The 20,202-nt window shown below is 35.8% G+C and overlaps 1 protein-coding gene across 1 annotated transcript; it reads right to left on the bottom strand.

Moving 5' to 3' along the window:
• Positions 1-7,778: 7,778 nt before the first annotated feature.
• LOC122488278 lies at positions 7,779-17,441 on the bottom strand. The gene is made up of 8 exons (XM_043589540.1): positions 16,989-17,441; positions 14,998-15,082; positions 13,414-13,556; positions 12,537-12,616; positions 12,097-12,229; positions 8,406-8,605; positions 8,183-8,297; positions 7,779-7,934 (listed from the first exon to the last, which is right to left on the bottom strand). The coding sequence occupies exons 1-8, from the start codon at positions 17,415-17,417 to the stop codon at positions 7,779-7,781; spliced, it is 1,341 nt and encodes a 446-aa protein (XP_043445475.1). The 5' UTR covers positions 17,418-17,441.
• Between the last annotated feature and the right edge of the window lie 2,761 nt (positions 17,442-20,202).

The following is a 20,202-nucleotide window of genomic DNA, read 5'->3' as shown; positions in this document are numbered from 1 at the left end:
GTGATTTTTAAACAGAATTAGTATATTGAACATGATTTTTCATTTTAAAATTCCCTTTTATTATTTAAAATAGTAGTTGAAAATTATGAGATTTAACATTAAATCTGGGAAGGCTAGTGGTAGTTCAATCTATAATCTGCATGGCCCTTAGAAAGAATGTATCCCTTTCATGTGATTTTAATTTTTAAAATTTTTTCTGAATTTTAAACCTTTATATTTTGTTCCTCACTCTGAGAAAGCTAAGTAACGTAACAGCCAAATTACCAAGGAAAATCACAACTCTCGAAAAGAAGCATAGTATTTTGCCTCCGTAGGAATCTTGAATGAAATGAATAACTATATATCAAATTTAAGTTATTGAGCAAATTTTCCCTGTGAAGAGACAAGTATTTGGAAAAAAAAAAAAACCAGACCAATACAGCAAATGGATCTAAGAAAATATAAGGAACTGTTACAGAATGTGTACCTCTCATCCTAGGAGATAATTCAGAGCTAACACAGCGATGAACAAAGGTAAATGTATGGTTTTGAAAACACTACTTAGAAAGTAAAAAAAAAAAAGAAAAAAAAATTAAAACTTCAAAGAGTATACATATATGATATAAGCCTTCAAATAAAGAAGATAGAAAAAGATTAACAGAATAAACAAACACCAACAAAATATGAAACAAGAAGATCATGAAGATAATAAAGATAATGTCATTGAATGACATGGGAGACAAAGATATGATTTGCAAAACTGAAAGCTGTTTTTGTCCCCCCTAAATACCAGTAAGCTAGACATACATTTAAAAAAGTGATCTGGGAAATGGAAGCAAACAAAACACAGAATGAAATAAGTGAAATAACTAAAGGTATAAAAAAAAAATGTTGAAACTTATCAAATTGTGCTGTAAGTAACGATTTAACAGCCCATTAGAAAAACCAAGTTAAATGGACAAACAACATAAAAATGTAATGTGACAAAATTAATAAAAGGTGGAAAAGCAACTTGAATACATTAATAGCCACTAAATATATTGTATTAATAGTTGGGAGCTTTCTGTCTAACAAAGCACCAGACAAGTAGAAATTTATAGGTAATTCCTACCACAGATTCAAGGAACAGTACTAATTTCTAGTTTATACAAGTTGAACCAAAAAATAGAAAAAGAGAAAAAAATGTCAAACTCTTGTTACGAGGCCACATTTTATTTCTGTTGGCCACATTTTCTCAAGAACTTTGCCTTTAAAAATCATTAAGCAAGGCCCTTTTCCCCTAGTTCCAGTTCTATCTCAATTTTCTATTTCCATTTCAATTTAAAAGGTCTTCCAAATTGTATTCTGTGATAATGAGAACAGAATCACCCCCTTATGCTTTCTTCCTATGAAATAAGAGCAATTTACAAACCAAACCTATAAAGTAGGAATGAGAGACAACAAAGGCATTGGATTTTACTCCACTACAGAAAATTTAATATGAACAACTTCTTTCCCTTATTAATTTTAAATTTATTTTTATTGACATAGAGTTAACGCAGTGTTACATTAATTTCAGGTAAACAACATAAATGATTTTTTAAAGAGTAAAGAAATAGTATGTTCCTATAATTGCAGAAACTTTGTGTGTTTTTTTGTATAGGTTCTTCCTACTCATTTTGGAAAAACAGGAAAAAACTTTTTGCGTGTGTAAAGAAAAAACGATGTATCCTTAATTTTAATTTGCTTAGCAAGTGTTTAGTATCTAATTAATATGGGTTGAAATAATTAATTTTGAAGTCATCCCTGTGTATAGCATAGTGGTTAATAGTTCAGGCTTTGCAGTTAGGAAGCCTGGGTTTTATTTCCAGTTCCTCCTTAAAAACTGCGTGGCCTTTAACAAGTTACATAAACTCTCTTCTAGCTTCCACATCTCTAAAATGGTAATAATAGGTTAAAGAATTTTTGTGAGACTTACATTAGGTAACTAATATAAGATATTTAACGTAGTTGGCTCAGAATAATCCTCTATGCAGCTTAATTTTCTGTGCTGTGATAGATTTTGTTAGAATAGGTCAATTAAAACTTAAAGACTCATTAGCTAAAAGCTTAAGCAACGTGATATATATCATAAACAAAAATGCCTTTAAAATAACTTTTAAAGACACATTTAGTATACTAAATAAGGTCGTGCTATAGAAAAATTCTATTTGCTATCATTCAGTGTCCTGGGAGCCAGTGAAAAAGACTAGAATTCCTGGTTGGAAACGTTAAGTAAAACTTGGAAATAAAGCTAAAGAAGTATAGCACAACCTTTCAACATGATCCTAGGGCACTGTTTAACAAGTCTGTCCAATGATTATTTAAATAATCTAAAACTACCCTGTCTAATAGGGTAACCACCTGCCATGTGTGGTTACTGAGCGCTCACAATATGGCTAGTCAGAGGTGATGCGCTCTAAGTATAAAATGAACACCAAATTTTGAAGACTTAGAAAAAAAGAATGTAAAATATCTCATTAATAATTTGTCATTTATGTGTTAAATTGATAAATAGTTTTTTTCATTTATTAGGTTACCTAAAGTTTATTAGTAAAAATATTTTTGGGGTGCCTGGGTGGCTCAGTCCATTAAGCATCTGACTTTGGCTCAGGTCATGATATCACGGCTCCCGAGTTCAAGCCCCTCGTTGGGCTCTGTGCTGACAGCTCAGAGCCAGGATCCTGCTTCCAATTCTGTGCCTCCCTCTCTCTCTCTGCCCCTCCCCTACTCTCTCTCTCTCTCTCTTTCTCTCTCTCCCTCTCTCTCAAAAATAAACACTGAAAATAATTTTTTAGTATTTTTCATTTTTCTTTTTTTTCAATGTGCCTACCGGAAATTTTTAAATTACTTATGTGGCTAGTATTTTATCTCTAGTGGATTGTGCTGATCTACAGAATAGAGCCTTGTGTGAGTCACTCTTTACTATTAACTAAGTCCTGGCCTCTGTGAAGATACACGTTAACTGGTAGATTTAGTTCCACTAGGAGTGCAAATGATTTCTCTGGTAGAAAACATAACCCCACACATTATGAATTTATTGCCCTGAAGGATGCAGTTTTGTAAATTACTTAGGAATCTTATTACAACATTTTTAAAACATGTGTGTAAGTACCCAGAATCTTATAATGATCTTTTAACCAGCTTTGTCATCTTCTTTACACCTTCATTAGTGAATTAGTAAACCTCTAATGATTTAATAGATATGGTTCAGAAGAGATTGAAAGTCATTTTTAACTTTCTGAAAATTATACTTTGATAGAAAAAAAGTTCTTATTATGCTTAAAATCTTTGAATTAGTTTGGCTTTTACAATCTTTCTCTTGTGAATTAATTGCATAATGTTTTTCTTAAAATTCAGCTATGACACAATTTAACATTGTTTTGAAAGTCGCTTTACAACTCAGAATTCACAAACAACTCGCAAAGAGAAATGTAGCTAGGAATTTATGGTGTGACCTTTATCCCTTGCCTGCAAGGATGTAAACCCAGTATCATAGAGATTTATGTTAATTAGACCACTCATGCATCTTTGAGCATTTAATCATTAACGTGCTCAGCAAGACTTAACGCTGAGCCTATGTTTTTCTGGCTATGATGAAAAGACTTCGCAATCATTTATGTGCATGCATTTTCCCTAAAAGCTTCATTTCTTACCTCAAGGGATGGTATTTCCATTTCAAGTACAAGGAACAGGAATCTTACAATTTCAACATTCTTGACAGATAACAAAGCAATGTAAGCACATACTACTCCACAAAGATATTAATTTAGAAATCAAAGTTATTTTTCACGTACTGTAAGCTAGAAGAGAAAAGGTAAATAGAACGTATGCATACTTCAGCACTCTTCAGCTCCTGGTGAATACCTTTAGCTTCATTGGCTTCTATGAGTGGGAATCAACAACTAGGTCATCCATGCCTTATTCAGCTTTCAGATTATTCCAGTGAAGTCATTCATTCAACACAGTTTTAATGGGCATCTGCTATACAGCAGATACTATACTTGGCACAGGGCCACAGCAGTGATCACTGACAAAATCCTCATCTTTCCTGTTAGTAGGGAGACCCTAATGGCTGGAGAAGGGTAAATGAAGACAGTAGTGGGTAAGCTCAGTCAAGCAACCAGGACAAGATAGCAAAAGACCATGTAGGATATTGAAAGAACTTTGGTTTAAGATGTAAAAGAGACTGGAGGGTTTTAAGCAGAAAAAAGACATATCAGGAATTGCATAAGAGTCATACAACTCCACTATTCTGTTGAGAATATACTAAGGTAAGGGTGGGCCTCCAGGATACTCTCAGACAGGAGAATATTACAATAATTTAGACAAAGGATAGTGGGGATCTTGACCATGTATTTACTAGAGATGGCGCAGAAGAGTTGAGGTCATAGTATAATGGGAAGTATAAAGGATGGGATTTGTTGATACATGGTGTGAAATACAGGCTAGAGACCGGGGGAGAGAGACTGTTTTATTTTTATTTTTATTTTTTCCCTTGCAAGTGGGAGAATGGAGTTGCTCTTTAATGAGTTAGGCAAGACTGTAAGGGAATTGAGCAAGAAAAGCAGGGCTCAGTTCTAACAATGGTAAGATTGGGAGGACTATTAGATATCTTGGGGAGATGTCGAGTAGTCTGTCTGGAGTTGAGGAGAGAGATGCCAGGGCTAGGGATATACATTAGGAAGTATTAGGCATGTGGGTGACATTTAAAGTCACAAGCATGGATGGGATCACCAAGGGTGCATATAAATAAGAAAGAGATTGGGGCCAAGAAATGAATCCAAGAGCATTTTCACCTTTCTACTCACATGTCCTGAGTAAATTCACCTGCTTGATGTATTTAATCCAGTATCTGCTACATCTATTTTTCTAAAGAATACATTTTCTTTTTTTTTTTTTTAATTTTTTTTTTCAATGTTTATTTATTTTTGGGACAGAGAGAGACAGAGCATGAACGGGGGAGGGGCAGAGAGAGAGGGAGACACAGAATCGGAAACAGGCTCCAGGCTCTGAGCCATCAGCCCAGAGCCTGACGCGGGGCTCGAACTCCCGGACCGCGAGATCGTGACCTGGCTGAAGTCGGACGCTTAACCGACTGCGCCACCCAGGCGCCCCAAGAATACATTTTCTTTTCATAGGTTACCTACTACAATTCCAGGGAACTTGAATTATTCAGAACATCCTTGGGGAAATGATGTAACTCATTGCCTCATCTTTCCACTTAATGTTGCTTATGTAAACAGAGCTATTAAATCCATATTTGACTTCATTCCAATCAGTTTCCACAGTGAAATTGGAAAGGAGACAGGGCAATTCATTTGATAAAAATGTGAGTGGCATGAGGTTCTACCCTTTTCATTTTTTATTTAAAATGAAAACTATCAAATCTTGATCAGAAACAAAGAAATTTCAGATCATTTTTTTTCTTTCCCACAGAACTTTTAAACAAAATTTTAGAAAATGATTTTAATATGTTAAAAGAAAGTCTCCCCCCCGCTCCCAGAACTATAAATTCCCCAAGCCTGATGATCTTCAAGAAGGACATGTTTTTTTCTCATTTGGAAATAAACTTCAAATATATATTGAAAAAACTGAAAAATAAAGATTCAGATTGTCATTCAATATGCCATAAATATGCAAAGTAAATTTTTATTGTGTTAGCCGATGCTACTTTGTAAAAATGGACACAAAGTTTCTACGTATAATTCTTGAGTTTTTGTGTTTTTTTTTAAGAAATAATTGCCATTACAGGCCATCTGCCATCTCAAGATTTCTGAAAATAAAATGTACTTCTGGAAACAATTTAAACTTTAGAAAAAAAATGCCATGGCACAAATTTATCTTCAATTTTTTTCTTTGGGTAATATCCCACTAGAAAAGTACCCAATTTATGTGAACTATTTCAATTCTTATTGCTACATTTTCCCTATTTTTTTAGGTTAAAAATTTTTACCTTTAACCAACTGTATCCCCACAAAATATATAATATTCATCTTTTAAGAAAATATATGCTATGTATAGGGAATTCTTATTACTGTGAAGGATACAAATAAAATTTACAGTGTCTGCCTTAGAGAAGCTTGGTGGTCAAATTTAGTAGGGATTATTCTTATTTGCCTGTCTCTTCCTAGCTTAACCCAAGACTAGAGCATCTCTTTAACTCTGGGCATTAACAGAAGATCTAAGTTTTATCAACTTTTCACTCATAGGTGCAAGATCTTACCTGCACAAATCACAAGTCTGATAACAGTATTCTTATCTATGTTGAAACAAAGCAATTTCAAGTTAAGCAACTTCAGTTTGAAAAACTTGTAGATTTAGAACTTTCTTATGACTTTGGGAGAGTGCCTATTTCTGTAGAATCCAGCATGATATCAAAATCCATTGATGGTCTCAAAAGGAAACACACAGAAGGTGAATCTCCCTCATTCAGGAAAGATTTCAGGAAGCTCTAGTGTGAGACCAGAATTTCCTGAATCAGCTTCTACAAATGGGTGAAGTTTACCAGGTATGACACTCCCAGGACCAGAAACTTGACTGCAAATGCCGTGCATGGTGTGTTCAGTCCTCTTGTCTTATTATAAAGCCCTTCATCTGAAACCAAGCTCAGAACAGCATGATAACAATAGGAATCTTTGAGCATGATCACAACTCTGATCAGGAATGAGAACTACACCATGTTGGTCATATAAGTTTATTTTTGGTTATTTATCAGAAAGTATGCATATGCCACTGTGATCTGAAACTCATTGTGTTTTAGAGCATCATGGTGAATAAGTGCTGCGAATATTCCATTCCTAATGAGGACTTTGGTTTCCTAGTTCACAAAATTAGAATGATAATGAGGACGATAAAGATACCTAAGTAATCACCATGTTCTCTGGAGGGAACTGAGTGCTGTGCCTATGAAAGTGATTGCACATTGCTGAGTTTGATTTGTAAAAGACGACTAAACAATGCAAAAGTCAGGGACTCCTAAATACACCATGTATCACAGTTAAATATCTCCCTTCCATCAGCAGCTTTAGGGTGAAACTGAGGGGCGTTAGAATGAACAATTTTATCTCCAATTTCCGGTAATCTGTATCAATGCTTCACAATGAACCTCAACCACTGTCTTCTATTCTCTCATTAAGCAAAGCTTTTTAAGTACCACACTCCAGGTACTCACCTACAAAATAAAATCAGGCAAAAGCCTGGCTCTGAAGTTGTTTATTACCTCGTTGGGGAAAAGAGCACTACATCACCCACAAGCATGTAATAAAAGCTATGCTAGATATATGCTCTGGGTGCTGTTTGCCTCTGAATGGATGGGGTATTGAAATAAAACAGGTGGGAAGGAAGGGCTAGAGGAAAAATATTGACAGGAAGATTCCCAGAAAATGGCGGAAGACATGTGAGGAGTTTGAGAAGAGTGTGCCCAAGGCTTCTCAGACAAGAAGGGTAGGAGCTCAGTGAGGCAAGGAACACAAGTGTTAATCAGGTAGAAATGGTATCTTTCCTGTTGTCTTGAAATGAGACAAAATCCCCAAAGCTGAAAACACAAGGAAACAAGCCGCTAGAAGACATATTCCCACAGGACTTTTTAAAAGGTATATTTTCCTTGTCTCATACTGTCAGTTTCTACTTCATCCTCATTAAGTAAATAAATGATTAAAACTCTAAATGTATGTTTTTTTTTCTTTAATTAGGCACCATTATCCTTGGGGGGAAGCATTGTAGAGTACACATTCTTATTCCTGTGAGAAAGGAAAGATGGTGAACCCTGCAAATCCAATTCAGAAATTCTCAGCATTACCATTTATGGCGAATAGAGATGGTGGTTGCCTATAAGAGGAGGAAGCCTGCAGGTATGTATGGGTGGCTTCTTGCTGAGCTTCAGAAAATGCAGACACCACTGCGGTGTCCTTCAGCAGAAGGCAGTATGGGAGTTCCTGGAGGAGGGGTAGTTTCGTCTATAGCCCCAGGAGGTTTCAGAAGGTATGCATTTGATCATAGAGAAGGGTGCCTACTTCTTACCTAGAGATTAAAAGAAGAAGGGTGACTCACAGTGTCAGGGAAAGGAGAAAGGAAAATAGGGGGCCATCCACATGCTCCCATTTGGTGGGCTGTATGGAGTGTTCCCTGAACACATAAGACTCATGAGAAAGCTAGGCTCCAGCCATCTTGTGGGTAGCCCTACCAAGAAGGCTGTCTGGACAGGACGTGGGTCTACCTGTAAGAAGTAGTGGGGTGGACTGCTGATAGTGAGATGCTGAAGTTTAGTCCCTATCAAAGGACTGTACAGAATGAGGTTCCTGTGTAGGACAAAGACGCATGCCCAAAATGGGCTCCACAAGCAAGTAACTGTGTGGACATCTGCCATACAGGCAATGTCACTGTCTGCTTACAACTGTCTCTCCTACCTGAGGTTTTTGTCCCAGTTGCTACCTTTGCCTTTCCCACTTCTCCTTTGGGCACCAACACCTTGCAGATAAAAGGCAGACCAGGAGGCAATGGTGTGCGATGGGAGAAGTGTAGAAAGAGAAAAAGGAGATGATGTTCCTTTCATCACTGTAAAGCCCTGAGCCACAGGGTAGGCTTTGGTTGAGGTGAAGAGAACAAACTAGTTGTGAGATTAAAGTTTTAATCTAGAACAGATGAGGCCTTATTATTTATTTATTTGTGAAATTTAAGGCAATTAGAAGAAAACTTCCCCTTGTTAACTTTTTATTAAAGTTTTATATTATGCGGCATAGTGTATGCATATTAAGTGTGTATTTCTGTGAAATATCACAAATGGAATACGTCTACATTACCACCACCTGGGTCAGGAATTGTTACATTTCCAGGGCCCAGAAACTCCTCATTGCACTCCGTCCCTTTGAGTCAAAGGAAATCAACTTCTTGATTTCTTACACATAGGCAAGTGTTTTTTTTTTCCTACAAAATGGAATAACTATATATGGTATATAATGCATCTATCTTTTTTTTTTAATTTTTTTTTCAACGTTTATTTATTTTTGGGACAGAGAGAGACAGAACATGAACGGGGGAGGGGCAGAGAGAGAGGGAGACACAGAATCGGAAACAGGCTCCAGGCTCTGAGCCATCAGCCCAGAGCCTGACGCGGGACTCGAACTCACGGACAGCGAGATCATGACCTGGCTGAAGTCGGACGCTCAACCGACTACGCCACCCAGGCGCCCCTATCTTTTTTTTTTTTTTTTTTTTTTACTCATCAGTATGTTTGTGAAACTCATCCATGTAGATGCAAATAGTAACACTCTGTTCATTTTCTTTGCTGTTTGGTAATCCTTTGTGTAAATATACCACACTTCAACCATTCTACTATTTATTGGCATTAGGCTTGTTTCTAGTTTGAAGATTATAACAAATAATTTTGCTATGAATATTCCTGTACATATCTAAAAGTACATGCATATATACTGTGCATATGTTTTAGATAAATACACTAAGAATGAAATGTCGTGTCATATGTTATACACACATTCAACTTTAGAATATATTGCCAAATAGTTTTCCAAAGTACCAGTCCCAATTTACACTCCCTCAAGCACTATAGAGGAATTTTAGTCACTTCATACCTTTACCAATGCTTCATCTTCTCTCTCTTTTTCATTTTAGTTACTCTGGCAGGTGTACAATAGTATTCCATTGTGTTTTCTGACTGCATTTCCCTGAGACTTAGGAAGATGAGCACATCTTCATAAGTCTAGTCATTTAGATATCCTCTTCTGTGAACCCCCTACTATTTTCTCTTGAACTGCTTGTCTATTTCATATTTATTTGCATGAGTTCTATAGCTGCCTTTCATTTCTATTCGTGTCATTTGATGAATGAAAGTTTAGAGTTTTAATGCTTAAGTTGAGCATTTCATAAGTTTTTTCTTTATGGATAACTCCCCACCCCCTTTTTTTGGTCCTGTTTAAGATATCACTTATTTTCCCAAAATTTATTTTAGAAGCATTATTTTTTTCCTTTCACATTTGGATCTATAATCCATATGAATTGATTTCTTTATGCATGGTATGAGGTTAAGAAATCATATATACCTTTTTTTAATGTTTATTTATTTATTTTGAGAGAGAGAGAGAGAGCAGGGAAGGGGCAAAGAGAGAGAATCCCAAGCAGACTCTGTGCTATCAGCACAGAGCCTGATGTGGGGCTCAGTTACACAAACTGTGAATTCATGACCTGAGCTGAAATCAAGAGCCAGACACTTAACCAAATGGGCCACCCAGGTACTGCAGGAATCGCATATACCTTTTATTATAGCCTGAGCTTTTTCATGGCTTAATGTGAGCTGGAATTACAGAAAACACATTCCTGGTACAAATAAAATGATTGAAAATCTATAGGATCTGCCAAAGATGCTCTCAAGGTGAAGAGATAAAGACCCAACACAGCACATTTGAAAGTCATGTTTGAGAAAAATAAAGTCATTTGTTTGAACCATCACAAGGTTCAATATGCTAAGTATATAAAAAAAAATAAGAGGGGACTATAATTTCAGATTATTATTTTCTTTAATTTTGAGAAACCTGTGGGATATCGAGGTAGATTTGCTCTTCAAGTTAAGAGAAGATGCTTCCCAGTGGCAGCTAGGAAGGGTGAAATTCTTGTGAAGAATGAAGCCACTTAGTTTATAATGATGCAGTTAGCAGGAGTCTATGATTTTCTGAAACTGATTTAAGTAACGTGGTGATGGACTGCCCTGTCATTTCCTTTGTAAGTGGAGCCTGTATTTGACTAAGACAGCAGTTAGCATGGGGCCCCTAATTACTAAGCTCAAGTAAAAAATCATCTATAGAGGACAAGACCCTGCTATTGCCACGGTGGTCTACACTCATGCACAGCAGGATCTTTGCAATTTGAAACAACCACTTTGTAAACTTTGTAAGAATAAGTCCACATCTTACATCATTCGTGGAGTGATCTCATATCTACCACGTGCAAACATAAAATAAAGTCTTGTCCATTTGAACACACTTTTCTGGACACTGGTCTCTTTATATATTCATCTGTAATCTGTTCCTCTTAGAGATAGCTGTCTGCTGACTGTTCATTCTCTGGGTTCCTTGCATATACAAAAGTCCATAGGTTTATCTTACTAAAGAGCCTTTCTCTCTCTCTCTCTCTCTCTCTCTCTCTCTCTCCTTCCCACCCACAACTCCCTTTTCCTCTCTTAATTTTCAGTCAACTCTTGACTAGTTCCTGGAAACTTGTTTTACACAGGCAAGATGCATAGTTTTTTTAATTTTTATTAATCAAATGCTTAACATAGTAATCACTCAGTGTCATTGCCATGTTCCATGTGTTTTACAAAGTTTTGACTTTTCAACAACTTTATGAAATTTGTGCTTTTAGTATTGTCATTTTACATATGAGAAAACTGAGACATAGACAATTAAGTAATTTTTCTATGGTTGTGCAAAGCCCTATCTCTATATTATCATTAACAATAATAATCAATAATAAGTGAATCCAAAAGATATGAGGGTCTTTACCAGTAGTTTATATATACTATTTCACTTAATTCTCCTAAAACCTAAGAAAGATTGATTCAGAAAACTTAAGCAAATCATCCAAGATTATATTTATAGGTGATTTGGTTAGAATTTGAGTCCATTTTTTACCAAATCTCAAACCCAAACTCTATTCAGTCTATTAATCTGCCCTCCCACCTCTTTCCCATAGATGATATTTACAAGCTAATAAAGAGAGGTAAGGGAAGCTATAAGGTGAGTCAGCTATAAGGTGACCACCCCCTTGTCTGCATCTGGGACAGCATATATTATTCAAATTTTACAGGTGAAGAACTGAGGTTGAGTGTGGTTGCATAATCGGTCCAAGATCATGTAGTCAGGCTGGGATTCAAAGCCAGGCTTTCTGCCTTCTAAGATCATTACACTACTGCCTTAGGGTGTCATGATTTAGGTGTCCCCAGAAGCAGACGCTTAGCCAAAACTCTGGTCCTACCAGAGGTGGTCTCCAGATGAAGGTAAAATGGTGGCAAGGTAAGCACGTGGGTCAGTGAGATAGGAAGGAAGCCAACAGAGTGAAGTAGCTACGGAACAACTGGAGGTTAGCCACCTGGAGGACGCTGGGGAGCAGCATAAAACAATCGCCTCCACTATTACCTGAGGGCTGCAGCTGGGAGATATTAACCCCCAGCACTTCTGACGGCAGCCAGGGAGAGCCTTGGGCAAGGAGGTGCAGATTGTAACTATTGGCATGTGGGCAGAAATGATCTAGAATAATAAAGCCTGAAGGGATAGGGACAGACACAGTCACTGACAGTTTTCCAGGATTCCACTGAACCTAGGAGAAATAATAATTCATCTTGGATCAAGGAATTGGATTCTTTCAGACTCCACTTAAAATGGTTTAATAATCATGCAAATATTTCATTTATAGTTCTTGTGATAGAGCTTCTATGGGATAAAGAACGTATTATTGAAAGGATCATTTGAGCAGCAACTCTAACAAGTTAATGTAAGTGTTCAGCAACAAAGCTTGAAGTGTTTGCCCACCTGTTCTTGCATGTTTGGGTAAACTTCTCTTCCACACGATCCATAAATGCACTGTACACATCTCGTTGCCTTCTGTGTCTCTTAAGGAAGATTACACAAAGGAAGTTAGTGAAAACAAACATGTACTGACTTTAATTGTTTATCTTTTTAAAATTGCTATGTAATGATCTTTGCTTTAAAAGCTTGCTCTGTGTGCCACATGCACATCTTGCTGTTTTTGGTTGTACAGGGATACAAAGCAGCCTTACTTGTCCAGGGTGGAATTTGAGCCCCGGTAAACGTTTGTTTTCTCAACATCTTGCAATGACTGTATGACAAAGTCTTCTTGTCAGGCCTTCTTACTTGAGTGCAATTCACTCAATGGGCTGCTCCAAATGAGGTGGGAGTAAACTTGGGGAAAATTCTTCACAATGTGCAGGCCTCAATCCACCCTACCAACTATCTTTGTACGAAGAAAATAAATCCAAAATTCTAGATATTTCCCTGTTTGCTTTTTAAGAAAAAGCAGAGATAGTTCTGCTTTACTTTACAAAACAAGAATATCTTTCACTATATACGCTAACAATAAATTAAAAATTCTTACATCAAGGCAATCATTAATAACAGTGTTGGAGACATTTCCCAACAGCTGTAGAAAAAGAGTCATGCTTATGGGGCGCCTGGGTGGCTCAGTCAGTTGAGTGTCCGACTTCGGCTCACGTCATGATCTCACGGCTCCTGAGTACAAGCCCCACACCGGGCTCTGTGCTGACAGCTCAGAGCCTGGAGCCTGCTTCAGATTCTGTGTCTCCCTCTCTCTCTGACCCTCCCCCGTTCATGCTCTGTCTCTCTCTGTCTCAAAAATAAATAAACATTAAAAAAAAAGAGTCACGCTCACCATGTATGAAGCTGATTGAATGGGCCATGGGGCTTTTGGTAAAATTAGCTGTGGGTCCCAGGTGCATTCATGAGGCTTGTAAGTGATAAATCTTTCTATATTGTTCTTCTGTTTATCATCTTTCAGCGACTGACACCCACGTACTAAAGATATGGAGACAAATGAGAAACATAACAATTACATAGGTCTTTGTTCATATCTCTCAGAATATAGTAGGAAATCAGGGCCTAGGAGTGACAAATTGATGGACAATTTATAATGCAGATCTAAATAAAATGTTGCTTATCCTGCCCACCATTTCTACAGGAATTAATGTTCTTCAAACTCTAATTCTAATCCCACCTTTTATTTCCCTGGAAATCTCTTTTTAAACTTCTCAGTAGTGCTTTGTGATTTCAATGGCATATTTTGCATTCTACCTTAAATTTTGCTTACAAATTTCTTGATATCAGAGTCTGGGTCTTATAAAGTTTCCTTGGCATTTTTTTCCATAGTGACTTATATATATAGTAAGAAAAGTTGACGTGTCCCATTTTAATTATACACACAGACAAGACTTTTATCGATATAATCTATGCTAAAACATGTACGTCATTTAGAAATAAATTATCTTAACTTCATAATTGTAAAACTACTTGATTCTAGGGGTGCCTGGGTGTCTCAGTCATTAAGCGTCTGACTTCGGCTCAGGTCATGATCTCACGGTTCATGAGTTCTAGCCCCATGTCGGGCTCTGTGCTGACAGCTTGGAGCCTGGAGCCTGCTTCAGATTATGTCTCTCTCTCTCTCTCTCTCTCTGCTCCTCCCCTGCTCATGCTCTGTCTCTCTCTCTCTCAAAAATAAATAAATATTAAAAATTTTTGTTTAAATACTTGATTCCAATTTTTAAAAGAAGAAAATAAAATTCAACCATGTTCCCATTACTCACAGACAACCACCATTAAGATCATATTGTTTTTTTTAACTGATATATAACTACAGTATGTAAATATAGCATGCATGTATTATCACTCTTGTCCAAATACGTAACACTGTATAATACAAGTTAACTCTAGACAAGCACTATTCACATGGCACCACAGTAATAAAGTGTGTGTTTGTATGTATTTACCATGTACACGACAACATGTGCTATGTAAACATTATATATGATCGAAATATGTATGATAGATTTAATGCTCACAATAATTCCATGATAGAGATTCAGTTATTGCCATTCCCATTTATAGATGGGTAAACCAATAAATAGACAGTTTAGGTAACTTGGGGATAGTGAAGACAAGATTCAAAGCTATGCAGCTTGCTTCTTGGTCTATACTCCGAAGCACTTACTCTATTGGTTCTCTATACAAAACACTTTGACTTAAAAACTCAATCTTCAACAGCATATTAAAAGTTGTAGATAACAAAGTAAGTGCATTGTTTCCATTAATTAAGTGGGCATTTAAAAAAATTACCATATTATTAAAGGTGATAGGTTAAAAAACACCATTTTAGTGATATGTTTTTACAAGATTTAGTATTAAGATATAACGCAGAAAGTTTGTTTTTTGCTGTGTTCATAACTTCATGATAATGACTTACCTGTACTTAAGTGTCTGGACTTAAATTTTAATCCAAAAGGGTCCCTTTCAAAAGTTGTCACAAAGTTTGGTAAATTATGTTGATACTAGATATGTAAAGAGAAGATTAAACATAAATACTGTTTATTACTAACATTACATTTGGAATGTGATTTTTACAAGCATTAATTATTTCACTGGTAAAATGCAATTTTGATGATTTTGTTATAGCATTTAAAACTTGTGTATGAACATCTGAAATAATCCAATTCAAGATACTGTATAACCAATTCATTTTATAGTAGAACAGAGTACTTCAAATATCCTCATGTGAATAAATCAGAAATAACATTTTAAACAGCATGAAATTAAAGGAATCTAATCGAAATTTGCATTTAATCTTAAATGCCAGTAAGGTTACATGTTTTATTTCTGGAGCTAAGTTTATTTCAAGGACGTAATATTTAACAAAGCTAAAAGAATTTGCTGAGACTGGAATAGAGTAATTACTGGTTGTTTTCAGCAAACTATACCACAAAGTACTTTTTAAAGACAGTTTAAATGAACTAATATGATCTGAAATAGCATCTGTATACTTCCAGAAGCTAAAATTAAATAAAATACCACAAACGTCTCTGTTTGAAAGCTGAATCATTGTGGCATAAAAAGATGAGATCAAGCAGAAGTTAGAGTCATCCTAGTGAATGACTCTAGTTTCTGCCCCAGGCAAATAGGAAAATATTCAGTCTCAACAGAAATCCTGATACAAGATTTTCACTCTTCAGTCAAATACAATTGAAGCACTTAGTTTAAAAAACATTATACTGACATCTGGTGGTTGCACAGTTTATATTGCACTGTCTCCAATTCACTTTTTCATAAAAACAAATTAATTCAGCGAAAATCAGAATGTCTCCATTCCTTGAACTTTACTTATTCATGTCTTATAATTGCAACCGTAACTAGTAAAATTTTTGAATAAAGCAATGACATTTGCGATTTAACTGACTTCCTCTCATTTCCAAAAGTAATATACTCCATTTACTGCAAATAGAAAGATGTACATGCTTTAAATGAGTAAAGAAGGTTATACATCAAGGCTTCTTGATCTTCTAGCTTTTATCCTAAGAGCTCCTAACAGTTAACATTCATTGAATGCCTCAACAGACCTCGAAGACCCTGTTGTAAGCACTTTATGTATAATTGTCTCCTTCATTACTTAAAAGAGCCATATAATATGAAGTATTGTTATCCCATGTTATAAATAAGAGGCTTAATAACTTGTCCAAAATTATTAGACAGTAAGAGAGCAAGGATAGATAAACTGATCCCAGAGGGCAAGTTATATTTTCTTATGTTTTCCACTGGAATAAATTTATTCTTTTTTGTAGCTATTTTTCTTGTTTGTTTTATCAGTCTTATTGCTTCTCTCATTACTAAGCAAGAGTCACATTTATGTGTTAAATTATAGACCTAAGGATAAAATATATTCATATTCTAGAGGAACAACATTTTGAATCATTTGAATCTCCTTAAATATATGTTCCCCGCCATCATTTTAATTATGAATCTAATTCTTGCCCACATATTATTTAGATTATTAAGCACTGGAAAGATTAATGAAAGTAATGTGATACCGCCTTTGTCAATTTTTATTTATTCATCCATTCATTCCATGAATTGATTCTATTACTTCTAGATTGTAAAATGGCAATTGAGATCTGTTCTCCAATCACATCTAAGCCCGAACTATTCTCAAAACTAAGAAAGGCCATCTACATGATAGATAAAACCACATCAGAAACATTAACCAGGGTCTTACCTCTATCTTCTGTCACTTATTGCTGAATTTGAATTGTATTGTTTCTTGGGAAATCAAGATGCAGACTTACACATATTATATGTACATACCTTTTTGCTCATGTAATAGTAGTCATAATTAAGAAATGAGTAAAAAATAATATGTATTTCTCCTTATCTGTTTTGTTTTCTTGATTCAAATGCTTTTTGTACCTGTCGAAAGTCGTGTGGTTTTGGATTGAGGTATACACCATTTGGAAACTTTCCACTCTTCACAAACATTAACTTCACTTCATTTGAATCCATATGTGGGAATGTAGTTATAAACTCTGGAGATATGGCCTTCTTGGGATGATTCCTTATGCTGGGCAGGTGAAGCATTGTTTCTGGGAAATTAACTTTTTTTTCCCTCCCTTGTTTTTCCTTAATAATCCTTGATGGTTTTTCTGGAAATCTCAAAGATGTATACAGTTTGTAACTGAAATCAGGAGGCTTTATTTCCCATATGTTGACTTTCATTTCAGATTGTGGTGGTTGCAGGACTTTTTCTTCCATTTGGAGTTGAGGTCTTGTGTGCGATACTCCAAACTCTTTGTGTGTGACATCTCTGCTTCTGTTGCCTTTCTGGGAGTCAAGGTACATTAGGTGAAGAGTGTTTTCACATGTAGGAATCTGCAACAGACCTACCAATGCTGAGGTTTACCACTATAACAATGGGATATTGAATATATTTTCTCCAGGCCAATGTAATTTCTGAAAGATTTATGAAACAAGAAACAAACTCAGAAATGACGGGTGCATCAAAAAACAAATAATCTAGTGAAGACATGGGTAAAAGACATGAATAGACACATCTCCAAAGAAGACATCCAGATGGCTAACAGACACATGAAAACATGCTCAATATCACTCATCATCAGGGAAATACAAATCAAAACTACAATGAGATACCACCTCACACCTGTCAGAATGGCTAACATGAACAACTCAGGCAACAATAGATGTTGGTGAGGATGCAGAGAAAGAGGATCTCTTTTGCACTGCAGGTGGGAATGCAAACTGGTGCAACCACTCTGGAAAACAGTATGCAGGTTCCTCAAAAAATTAAAAATAGAACTATGTTACAACCCAGCAATTGAACTACTAGGTATTTATCCAAGGGATACAAGTGTGCTGTTTCGAATGGGCACATGCACCCCAATGTTTATAGCAGTGCTATTGAGAATAGCCAAAGTATGGAAAAAGCCCAAATGTCGTCCATCGATGGATGAATGGATAAAGAAGATGTGGTATACGTATACAATGGAGTATTACTCGGCAATCACAAAGAATGAAATCTTGCCATTTGCAACTACATGGATGGGACTAGAGAGTATTATGCTAAACGAAATTAGTCAGAGAAAGACAAATATTGTATGACTTCACTCATCTGAGGAATTTAAGATACAAAACACATGAACATAAGGGAAGGGAAGAAAAAATAATATAAAAACAGGGAGGAGGACAAAACATAAGAAACTCTTAAATACAGAAAACAAACAGAGTGTTGCTTGAGGGGTTGTGGGAGGGGGAATGGGCTAAATGGGTAAGGGGCATTAAGGAATTTATTCCTGCAATCATTGTTACACTATATGCTAACTAACTTGGATGTAAATTTAAAAATTAATTAATTAATAAAAAATAAATAAATGATGGGTGCATGTGTTAGAGAGGGGAGGGAAGCATCGTGGCTACTGCAAACATCTATTCAGCACCCTTGTCCCAGCACTCACTGGGCTAGGGCTAGGAAACCAAAGATAATTAACTTAAAATCAATGTCCTTAAATAAATGAGAGGCTATTTGGAAGAAAGACATGAAAACAAAAAAATAAAACCTATTCATGTGATAGATATTGGAATAGTGCTGTGAGAAGCAAGGAGAATGAAGGGCTAACTCTATCAGGAAAACAGAAGTGACCTCACAGGAAGTCATTTGGACTAATCTTGAAGAATAAGTAAAAATATTCCAGGTTGTGAAGGAAGTAAACAACATTTCATCAAGCCACAGAAGGTAAAATTTGTTGTAAGCTATTTCTGGGATACCTACGGCCACCTAAACCTCCGCAAGTGCATTGTAGCTATTGTTACTAGACTCTGGATGGGAATGGTGGATTTGCTTTTGGCTGACCAGGGCAAGGAAAGTATTGGCACATTTCTAGGATTTAATGTGTTTATCAATATGTTACTGGAAAATGCCAATGAATTTGAAATCTCCTTGGAAACAGGGATACATACCAATTAAATTATATTTGGTTAGGTGGAAATGATATAACAAGACTGGTTCTTGGGAATGAGAAAATGAGGTGGTATGAATTTCCTTCTCTTGTGCTACAGTTTATATTGTTTGACAATAACATTAAACAGAGGATCTTCAGAATTCTAAATGCTAATGTGCAGTAAGATAAAGTTGTAAATAAAGAGAAATTAACTTTGAAGATACATGGAAAATGTCAACTTTTACAAATTAATAATAAATATTCTGTAAAATAAAATGATGAATTGCTTTTCAAATTCTAACATAAATATTTTTATTTTTTAAAATGACTGGCACATTGAGAGAAAAGCAAGAAGCACAATGTGGCAGGAATTTAGCCTACGTATGTGAGGAGACAGTGGAAAATAGTATGATATAGAAAGCTGGAAAAATCATGTAGGGGGTACCTGGGTGGCTCAGATGGCTAAGCTTTCAACTTTTGGTTTCAGCTCAAGTGATGATCTCATAGTTTGTGGGTTCCAGCCCCACATCAGGCTCTGCACTGGCAGCACGGGGTCTGCTTGGGATTCTTTCTCTCCCTCTCTCTGTCTTTTCCCTGCTCTCTCTCTTTCCCTCTCTCTCCTTCAAAATAAATACATAAAAACATGAAAAAGTTTTAAAAAGAAAAATCATTTGGGGTTATTTTAGCAAAGGTCTCTCATGTCACAGTAAGAAATTCGAACATATCAATGATAATGGAAAATTACTTAATCAATGTGAGAAATGTAAAAGGAGGAACAGTACATAGATAAAGATCATCATAATAAATAGATTTAAATAAAATATACATGCATTATATAACAGTAATTATAGACCTGTGGCTAAGTCAACTTATCTGCAATATTGCTTTATAACAAACTATCACAAACTCAGGGACTTAAAGTAAAAAAAATCTTTTATTTTTTGCCAGAGGATATGGGAAGAGAGAATTGAGATTGACTTCCAGCAGGTACAAGATTTTTTGTGGGGGGAGACGGACATGTTCTGGAATTAGATAGTAATGATGGTTTCACAAGGTTGTGAATATACTAAAAACCACTAAATTGTACACTTCAGATTGGTAAGTAGTGAATTTTATTTCGGTTAGAAAAAGACAAATTTACTATTAAACCAGGTTGAATAAATTTTAATATA

This window comes from Prionailurus bengalensis, chromosome A2, assembly GCF_016509475.1.
Source record: "Prionailurus bengalensis isolate Pbe53 chromosome A2, Fcat_Pben_1.1_paternal_pri, whole genome shotgun sequence".
In the NCBI taxonomy this organism is placed as follows: Eukaryota; Metazoa; Chordata; class Mammalia; order Carnivora; family Felidae; genus Prionailurus; species Prionailurus bengalensis.
This window is presented reverse-complemented; position numbering and strand designations above follow the sequence as displayed.

What these genes read in the sequence shown, in the direction of transcription:
- LOC122488278 (XM_043589540.1), bottom strand. Translation starts at nt 17,417, where the DNA reads ATGTACCTTGACTCCCAGAAAGGCAACAGAAGCAGAGATGTCACACAC. An exon ending in ACCCAAACATGCAAGAACAG is followed by an intron (nt 12,230 to 12,536) that starts GTGGGCAAACAC and finishes ACATGCCAATAG; the next exon opens with TTACAATCTGCACCTCCTTG. An exon ending in TGCTCCCCAGCGTCCTCCAG is followed by an intron (nt 8,606 to 12,096) that starts GTGGCTAACCTC and finishes TCTCACAACTAG; the next exon opens with TTTGTTCTCTTCACCTCAAC.